The sequence below is a fragment of the Electrophorus electricus genome, chromosome 1 (genome assembly GCF_013358815.1).
Source record: "Electrophorus electricus isolate fEleEle1 chromosome 1, fEleEle1.pri, whole genome shotgun sequence".
NCBI classification, from domain to species: Eukaryota; Metazoa; Chordata; class Actinopteri; order Gymnotiformes; family Gymnotidae; genus Electrophorus; species Electrophorus electricus.
In genome coordinates this window covers 12,427,268-12,437,142 of record NC_049535.1, presented here as the reverse complement: position 1 = coordinate 12,437,142, position 9,875 = coordinate 12,427,268, and the positions used below count along the sequence as shown (strand labels likewise).

The window sequence follows — 9,875 nt, the reverse complement described above, 5'->3', positions numbered from 1 at the left end:
ATGCCTTGGCTGGCCGTATGTTATAAAGCTAAGCCGAACGGAGCCATTGGAACCGGCAATGGCGCCCTCTGCAGTTTGAATGTGTCTTTGCAACTGCAGCATCCTGTTCAGGAGCCCCTTCGTAGCTCAGTAGTCAGTGTAGGTCCTGTCTGTCTGTCAGCAGCTACATCTGGCTACTGGGTCTCTGACGGATTCCGTTAACTCATGTTCCTGAGATGACACGGTTTCTAAGGGCCACTCAGTGAAAGAAACAGCAACTGTTGGCCCGATGCTTCTGTAGACACCTTTGTGTTGATTGTGTTGAAAGTGGCCACTGAATTTGACAGGAATAAGAGAATCGCCTTTACCTGCGCTTGGACAGGTGAGTGGAACGTTTACAGGGCTTATCCAAGACACGTGGCATGGAGAAGCACGCATAAGGGGAATGCTTTAGGCTGCCACTCATCGCGAGATGGTTTTGTACCTGGCATTCAGTGTAGATATCTGTGTTGGTGAACCTACAGCTACATTGTCTGCTGGGTTTCAGATACATCTCATTAGCATCTCATTAGCATCTCCGGACAGTCAAATTGAGGGGGTGAGTACAGCGTATAGATGTTACTGGAAGTGCTGGATTTAAATAAACGTATCCCCTAAACTGAGTCGTTTTTGTTGTTTATTTGAAAATAATATATTTTACTGAATTGTTTACAAATAGGTTTTAAATAGGCAATAATAGTAAATATAATAAATAAGTTACCGAAGTCAACTTGCTAACAGCAATCCCAGCAAGCGGTTTTTCTTTGGACACCCTAAAATGCAGGAAAATACCAAGCAATATAAGTAACTGCTTTAGCGTGGGGCTGGTGCTCAAATTAAATCACACACCAGTCTGTATTGAAGTATTTTTTAACTTTGGGGGGGACATAAAACAGCAAAAAACCTTAAACTTAAACACTAATTCAGCACGTGTTTATTGTAGTGTCAGATAACTAGTTATGAGCCAGCTGCGAGATGCAGAAAGCAAGACTGCCAACAGGGGGAGCTCGGGAGGCGATGAGGCAATTGCTTGTAGCCAGTGCAAACCCTGATACATATTTCATAAAAGCCTTCGGGTGTGTCGCGTACTGCGTAGTCGCTCCCAGCGAAGTTTGGTCATTTTAAGGGAGAATGTACAGCACAGTGCGGGAAAGCGTTCCGTTTGGAGGGACCTTTAGGGAGAAGTGCACAATACTAGCATGTTCCACGGATTTGCTCATCAGACGTGTTGCCATGAGCCTGCTTATCGGAGACAATGCACTTGTTAATGTGTGCTTTTAACATTGATCCCTTTTGCTGAGAAATAAGAATGATCTGGAAGTAACCTGATCAAAAAGTGTACAAATCACCCGCAAAAGGAATTGAGCTTGTTAACCCTTACCTAATTAGCTAAGGTTGGTTATTTTTATGGAACTACTGGTTGTTTCCAAGTTGTTTAGCCTACACCAACCAGTTGCTAGTTTTTCGTGCGCACTGCGGGGTCCGCGTTACGTAAAGTTCAATTTAGCAAAACAAAGTCCAGCTGTGGAGAAAGACGCGACGCCGCCGCAGGACACGACCCACATCACGTGATCGGTGTGTAGCGGAACAAGAGCCCTTCGGGACCGTGTAGAGCAAGATGGCCCAGCAATGCACAAACGGCAAGGATTTACCACTAGGGCATATCATTTTTGAATAAGGTTGGACAAAACGCCCGAACCTGTTTATTAAACCAACTTTTATTAGCAGTAACAGAGGCCGGTGAAACATTATCTGAACTGCAGAAGGTTCCCTATGAACAAACGACTAGACGCCATCCGTAATTTAAAGTACTGGCCTAGGAAGCCCGTTTTAAAAATGTACAGGTGATGGAGCTGCACCGATGCTGTGAGCAGCTTGCCTTTACTACAGCTAACCAGATTAAGGCCTTGTTGTCTATACAAAAGCATCCAATCAGGAGGTTATAAAACCAACATTCCAGTAGACGAGTACAACGCTAACACATGGCATGATGTCTTGCATTAGAATTAAATGTGCTTGGACATGTTGTGAATTTGTTTTAATAACTCATAAAACATTTTTCAAACAAAACAATTTAATGGTTTCTGTACAATGCTTGCTAAGCAGTTTTATTTCTATATAGAAAATGCAGGAGTAGAGTTTAAATGACAAAACTCCTTCAAATTTAATGGCAGGTACTCTGGGAAAAATAACGGCATTCCATCAACAAATATCTTCAAGCAATAAATATGTATTTATAAATAGTGTAAATGTACATCAAGATTAGAAACAACCAAAAGGAAAAAAAAAAAATCACAATTTAAACTTTATTTCTTAGTCTATGTGCAATACATTTCTCTTTGTGACTTGGCTGTTAAGTTTTTCGTTCTTTTTTCCTTTTTCTTACATAAACAAAAATATTGAACATCATGGTTTCAAAGTAACAAGACAGATAAAACATAAAAGCAGTAAAAAATTATATCACCTAAATCTTCACATTACAAATTTTTTTTTTTTGTAGATTTTGCCATCCAAAGTCGTAAAATTGCTATCTACAATACAAAAAAGACCAGCTAGGTTAGTGCTCCCTAATGTAAGGGAACAGCCTTTGAGACAAGGAAAATGGACCATGTCTCAGCCCATTAACAAAACAAAAAACCCAAACAAAAGCCCCAAAAACAAGGATCAAGGGGGTCGCGGGTTGGGGGGCAGGAGAATGTCTCAAGTCAGTAGTCTTTTAAATGACAATGCCAGTTGTGACAGACAATATGTACAAAACATTTTCCCATAATATTCTGCCCCACATTTTGATTTAATTTCTCCAGAGAAGCAGAGCCGAGCCGTATAGAAGGGAGAGGTCTGGGGAGAGGAAGTGCATCCACTACCGCCCCCCACGGGCTGACAATGCGCTGCAGTTTATCAACAGGTTGCATAGACACACACAGCCGCTTTCAGCCGGGAGCCCTGGGCGGTTGCCATGGTCACCAGCCATGCACCAGACTGCCTCGACTTTCCTGAATATCAGAAATGGTCCGTTTTATAAAGTTCCTGTAATGCGATATTGTCCACAACTAGAGTCTCAATGTCAAGATGATGATGAATGAAGAGGAGGAGCCTGAAATAGAGAGAGAGAGAGAGAGAGAGAGAGAGAGAGAGAGAGAGAGAGACTTTCAAGTGCCCTTTCCCAGTGCTCTGGGAATTATACATGTTCAAAAGCCCAAGCGGGATAGCATTTTCCTGCTTCACAAACCCACACAGCCCCAGGAAAAGCACCAGGCCTACAAACATCCCATTCAGTCCAAACAGGACTGGGCTAGGGTAGGAACGCTGGGCCGTAAATGTAGCATGTAGTAGGTAACACGAGCAGGACTTACTAATGAGAACTGGTCATAGACCTGCATGAGGTCCTCCATCCTGTACTGTTCGAGCACTACAAAGCCTTCAAGATCGCTGCTGCCCTTTCGTGCACAGTCTTGGCAATGAAACACGAACGTCTTCTGGGAGTAGCTCTCGTTTGTGATGAATAGAAGGTTGAAAACCTCCACCTGCAAAATTCAAACTTCATTATTTTACAGAACTAATTTAACTAATTAACCCTCCCCAGGAGAGCACTGAGCATGACACCAAATGGCCAGAACAGCAGCACCAAATGCCACTAAAAACCAGCTCAATGACCCACTTCACAAATGGTGCAGTAGTGTGCGGGTTCATCTCTGCTCCTTCCATGCCAAATGGTCTCCTTCCCTGCTGCTACCAGTGTCTCCTTCACTGTCTGACACTGTTTCAGTGTCCGCAGCAGGCAAAACCTGCAAGACACACCACCATTGACGTTAAGGTTAACGTTTCCAGACAGACGTGCCGCTCTAGCTGCCTGAGCAGGCAGTAGCACACGCCCTTCACACCATCAGTCTGAAACGAGGAAGCGCAACTTTCTTTGAGGAGAACAAAGGAAAAGATGAAAAGGGGAACATTCTTAATACAGCACTCCCAAACTCACTTGATCATCTCAAAGAGCTTGTGGTCAGAAACTTTGATGTTCCTCGCCATGTTCCAGGACAGGTGCACCATGGGAACCGCCGACTTGACGCTCTGGAGTTTGTTCCATTCGTAGCGCTCCACAGCCAGTTTGTACTGATGCGCTGCAGTTGACCCAAACAAGCCCGAGAGCGTCAGCACCGGCACAGACACTGCACTACCACAGTGTGCTTCTCGCCAAAAAAATCCAAACCCCAAACAGGCTCAAAAGCAAATCCACACTTACCAGTCAGAGGACCCACATTCCAGGAGATGTTATTGCACCAGCCGATGGCCTGGACCCAGTGCACCGTGCCCGTGTTGAGCCATACCAGGTCTCCGGGCCGCTGGATAAACCTATAAACTGGTACGTCAACCTCGTACAGATCTTCCAGGTTGGGCCACCATGAGCCCATGAGGAAGTTGATGTTGTTCTTTTCGCAGAACTCACTCATCACTCCCCAGTATGGCTCTGGTACCGCAAACCACTCGCAGTCGCCAGGACCGATATTGATGTTCACCGAACAAAAGTTGTTGTTTTCTTGATGACCTGAGCATGTGCAGAAACCTAAGTAAGCCCTGAATAATTACTTCACACGCATGCGTTATCTGCTTATTACACCACGAGAAAGGAAACAAAGTACAAGTTTGTAAAAGCGATACTACGGACCAGGCGTCCTACTGCCAGGGACCTGCATGAAGAGCTGGACAGTGTTCATGCCCAGGATGGTGTGGCCCACGTGGCTGAGCAGGTTCCCTGCAGAAACCACTCTGGCAAAAGCAGGTAGCTTACTCAACTCTTGTAGCTGCAACTTCCACCTGCAGGGGGAGCATGAGTCAGCGCGTCAATATGCAGCACAGGCAGCTTCCCGTACACCCAGGCGGCAAGTGATCAGGCTAAAAGACGCTACAAGTCTGCAGACCCAGGTTTGATTTTGCAGATCACACAATCTAACCAAAAGTATGGCAGTCCACTGACACCTGAGATAACTTTAAACAAATCAGACGTTAGATCAGTCTAAATTCAGGGAAAACTCAAAAAGGTAGTCAAGTGCAAGGCCAAGTTTTCACTCTCCATGCAGCTATATTTATGGCCAAGCTGAAAGCTTTGTTTTCATTCTGAGAGAAAACAAGAGACGACTTTCAGGACCCACAAAGATCTCGTCTGCTGCCGATATTGTGGCAACACCTGTCAGTCAAGTGTGTTTACTGGAGTATCACGATCACGGACAGGCCCTTCTCAGGCCCTTCTTGATTTTTGCGCAGTGTTTCATATTTGTCCCATTTTAACTCTCATTATTAAATTGCTAAACGTTTAAAACTTGCTAGTTTAGTATTATACAAAAAACTTTTTTGTTTTTTGCAACGTACACCGTGGGTCTTTAAAGTACTCACTTTTTCTCGTCGGAAACGTCAATATTCATGCCGAACTTGATTTGCTTGAAAGGCCCTTTACGTCGTCTGGCAACACTAATGACAGAAGGGAGACGTTCAGTAAACATAAAACAGGCAGAACCAAAGCTGTAAGATCCAAAGCCAGAAACCGCAGGACTCCTTAAACATACTTCTCTGAGGAGGACATTTCAGAGTCAGAGAGCTCCTTCTGTCCCTTCTTCTCATTCTCCTCCTAGAAAGCCCAGAGCAGAGAACTTAAAAACAACCACCCCATCGTTACAAAAGTAAGCACAAAGCATCTCCAGATCACCACAAAAACACTGGCGTTAGCCATGGTCGGCTGAAAGAGGAATCATGGACAAAAATCCCCCATAAAAACAACCCAACACCAAATACATGGACTGGTGACTCCTTACACCACATTCACTGTAGTTGTTGCTTTTCTGAGGAAGGTCTGATAGAAAAAGCACAGTGATTAAATGTACCGGTAGCACAGTCATGCTAATTATCAGACATCATCCCCAAAAGTGACGGCACTCTGCAGGTGAAATCTGAAGCTTTACAAAACTGTGGCTCCTACACATGGGTGCATTTGACTTTTAATGACTGAAGACACTGAAACGTGGGCAAGTTAAAAATGCGATTTGGACAACCCCGCCATGGTGTGTGTGCACGCCTGTTCTGTACCTGCTGTGGTGTGTGTTTGTGCACCTGTCCTGTACCTGCCGGGTGTGTGTGTGTGTGTGTGTGCGCGCGCACACGCGCGCTTGCACCTGTTCTATACCTGCTAGAGTGTGTGTGTGTGTGTGTTTGTGTGTGCGCGCACCTGTCCTGTACCTTCTGGGGTGTGTGTGTGCACATGTGTTCGTGCACACCTGTCCTGTATCTGCTAGTATGTGTGCCCTAGTGCGTGCACCTGTCCTGTACCTGCTAGTGTGTGTGTGTGTGCATGCGCGCACCTGTCCTGTACCTGCTGGGGTGTGTGTGTGTGCATGCGCGCACCTGTCCTGTATCTGTTGGGGTGTGTGTGTGTGTGTGTGCGCGCATGCGTGCACCTATCCAGTACCTGCTGGGCGGTGTGTGTGTGCATGTCCTGTACCTGCTGGTGTGTGTGGGTGTGTGTGTGTGCACGCACCTGTCCTGCATCTGCTGGGGGGTGTGTGTGTGCATCTGTCCTGTACCTGTTGGGGTGCGTGTGTGTGTGTGTGTGTGTGCGCGCACCTATCTTGTACCAGCTTGGGGATGGGTGGGTGTGTACGCGCACACACGCCCTTGCACCTGTTCTATACCTGTTAAAGTGTGTGTGTGTGTGTGTGTGTGTGCGCGCGCGCGCACACCTGTCCTGTACCTTCTGGGGTGCGTGTGTGTACCTGTCCTGTACCTGCTAGTGTGTGTGTGTGTGCACGTGTGTGCCCTTGTGAGCGCACCTGTCCTGTACCTGCTGAATTGTGTACCCTCGTGTGTGCAGCTGTCCTGTACCTGCTGGTGTGTGTGTGCACATGTGTGTTCGTGTGCTCACCTGTCCTGTATCTGCTGAATTGTGTACCCTCGTGCGCGCAGCTGTCCTGTACCTGCTGGGGTGTGTGTGTGTGTGTGTGTGCGTGCATGTGTGCACCTGTCCTGGACCTGTTGGGGTGTGTGTGTGTGCATGCACGCACCTGTCCTGTACCTGCTGGGGTGTGTGCGCTTGCTTGCGTGCGTGCGCGCACCTATCCAGTACCTGCTAGGGAGTGTGTGTGTGTACCCGTCCAGTACCTGCTGGGATGTGCGTGTGTACCTGTCCTGTACCTGCTGGAGCACGTGTGCACCTGTCCTGTACCTGCTGGGGTGTGTGTGTGTGTATGTTTGCGCACATGTGTACCTATCCTGGGTCTGCTGGGGTGTGTGTGTGTGTGTGTGTGTGTGTGTGTACCTGTCCTGTACATGCTAGGGTGTATGTGTACCTGTCCTGTGCGTGCTGGGGTGTGTGTGTGTGCGCGCATGTACCTGTCCTGTACGTGCTGGGGTGTGTGTGTGCGTGCGTGTACCTGTCCTGTACATCCTGGGGTGTGTATGTGTGTGCGCGCGTGTACCTGTCCTGTACGTGCTGTGGTGTGTGTGTGCGCACCTGTCCTGTACCTGCTGAAATAAGTGTGTGTGCGCGCACGCACCTATCCTGCATCTGCTGGGGTATGTGTGTGTGTGCGCGTGCACCTGTCCTGTACCTGTTGGGATGGGTGTGTGTGTGTGCGCGTGCACCTGCCCTGTACCTGTTGGGGTGTGTGTGTGTGTGTGTGTGTGTGTATGTATGGATGCGCCTGTCCTGAACCTGTTGGGGTGTGTGTGTGTTTGTTCGTGCACGCACCTGTCCTATAACTGCTGGGGTGTGTGTGTGTGTGTGTGTGTGTGTGTGTGTTCGTGCACGCACCTATACTATAACTGCTGGGGTATGTGTGTGTGTACGCGCACCTGTCCAGTACCTGCTGGGGGGGGTGTGTGTGCACCCGTCCGGCACCTGCTGAGATGTATGTGTGCACCTGTCCTGTACCTGCTGGGGCGCGTGTGCACCTGTCCTGTACCTGCTGGGGTGCGTGTGCACCTGTCCTGTACGTGCTGGGGTGTGTGTGTGTGTGTGTGTACCTGTCCTGTACGTGCTGGGGTGTGTGTGTGTGTGTGTGTGTACCTGTCCTGTACGTGCTGGGGTGTGTGTGTGTGTGTACCTGTCCTGTACGTGCTGGGGTGTGTGTGTGTGTGTACCTGTCCTGTACGTGCTGGGGTGTGTGTGTGTGTGTGTGTGTGTACCTGTCCTGTACGTGCTGGGGTGTGTGTGTGTGTGTGTGTGTGTGTGTGTACCTGTCCTGTACGTGCTGGGGTGTGTGTGTGTGTGTGTGTGTACCTGTCCTGTACCTACAGGGGTGTGTGTGTGTGTGTGTGCCTGTCCAGTACCTACAGGGGTGTGTGTGTGTGTGTGTGCCTGTCCAGTACCTACAGGGGTGTGTGTGTGTGTGTGTGCCTGTCCAGTACCTACAGGGGTGTGTGTGTGTGTGTGTGTGCCTGTCCAGTACCTACAGGGGTGTGTGTGTGTGTGTGTGTGTGTGTGTGTGTGTGTGTGTGTGTGTGTGTGTGTGTGTGCCTGTCCAGTACCTACAGGGGTGTGTGTGTGTGTGTGTGTGTGTGTGTGTGCGTGCCTGTCCTGTACCTGCTGGGCTGTGTGTGTGTGTGTGTGCCTGCCTGTCCTGTACCTGCTGGGCTGTGTGTGTGTGTGTGCCTGCCTGTCCTGTACCTGCTGGGCTGTGTGTGTGTGTGTGCCTGCCTGTCCTGTACCTGCTGGGCTGTGTGTGTGTGTACCCGTCCTGTCCCTGCTGGGCTGTGTGTGTGTGTGTGTGTACCCGTCCTGTCCCTGCTGGGCTGTGTGTGTGTGTGTGTGTACCCGTCCTGTCCCTGCTGGGCTGTGTGTGTGTGTGTGTGTGTGTGTACCCGTCCTGTCCCTGCTGGGCTGTGTGTGTGTGTGTGTGTGTGTACCCGTCCTGTCCCTGCTGGGCTGTGTGTGTGTGTGTGTGTACCCGTCCTGTCCCTGCTGGGGTGTGTGTGTGTGTGTGTGTACCCGTCCTGTCCCTGCTGGGGTGTGTGTGTGTGTGTGTACCCGTCCTGTCCCTGCTGGGGTGTGTGTGTGTGTGTGTGTACCCGTCCTGTCCCTGCTGGGGTGTGTGTGTGTGTGTGTGTGTACCCGTCCTGTCCCTGCTGGGGTGTGTGTGTGTGTGTGTGTACCCGTCCTGTCCCTGCTGGGGTGTGTGTGTGTGTGTGTGTGTGTACCCGTCCTGTCCCTGCTGGGGGTGTGTGTGTGTGTGTGTGTGTACCCGTCCTGTCCCTGCTGGGGAGTGTGTGTGTGTGTGTGTGTGTGTGTGTACCCGTCCTGTCCCTGCTGGGGAGTGTGTGTGTGTGTGTGTGTGTGTACCCGTCCTGTCCCTGCTGGGGTGTGTGTGTGTGTGTGTGTACCCGTCCTGTCCCTGCTGGGGTGTGTGTGTGTGTGTGTGTGTGTGTGTACCCGTCCTGTCCCTGCTGGGGTGTGTGTGTGTGTGTGTGTGTGTGTGTGTGTACCCGTTCTGTCCCTGCTGGGGTGTGTGTGTGTGTGTGTGTGTGTGTGTGTACCCGTCCTGTCCCTGCTGGGGTGTGTGTGTGTGTGTGTGTGTGTGTGTGTGTGTGTACCCGTCCTGTCCCTGCTGGGGTGTGTGTGTGTGTGTGTGTGTGTGTGTGTGTGTGTGTGTGTGTACCCGTCCTGTCCCTGCTGGGGTGTGTGTGTGTGTGTACCCGTCCTGTCCCTGCTGGGGTGTGTGTGTGTGTGTACCCGTCCTGTCCCTGCTGGGGTGTGTGTGTGTGTGTGTGTGTGTGTACCCGTCCTGTCCCTGCTGGGGTGTGTGTGTGTGTGTGTGTGTGTGTGTGTACCCGTCCTGTCCCTGCTGGGGTGTGTGTGTGTGTGTGTGTGTGTGTGT

At 49.7% G+C, this 9,875-nt stretch overlaps 1 protein-coding gene across 2 annotated transcripts in view; it reads right to left on the bottom strand.

Annotated features, from left to right (window-relative positions):
• Nucleotides 1-2,041: 2,041 nt before the first annotated feature.
• kdm6al (lysine (K)-specific demethylase 6A, like) overlaps nt 2,042-9,875 on the bottom strand; it is a 47,941-nt gene continuing 40,107 nt past the window's right edge. For both annotated transcript variants that reach the window (XM_035522878.1, XM_035523185.1), the window contains 8 exons: nt 5,577-5,638; nt 5,407-5,481; nt 4,682-4,830; nt 4,259-4,561; nt 3,995-4,136; nt 3,677-3,803; nt 3,372-3,542; nt 2,042-3,112 (listed from right to left, as the gene is read on the bottom strand). In XM_035522878.1, the coding sequence (XP_035378771.1) occupies nt 3,083-3,112; nt 3,372-3,542; nt 3,677-3,803; nt 3,995-4,136; nt 4,259-4,561; nt 4,682-4,830; nt 5,407-5,481; nt 5,577-5,638 (1,059 nt within the window). In that variant the 3' untranslated portion in view covers nt 2,042-3,082. The remainder of the gene's footprint in view (nt 3,113-3,371; nt 3,543-3,676; nt 3,804-3,994; nt 4,137-4,258; nt 4,562-4,681; nt 4,831-5,406; nt 5,482-5,576; nt 5,639-9,875) is intronic.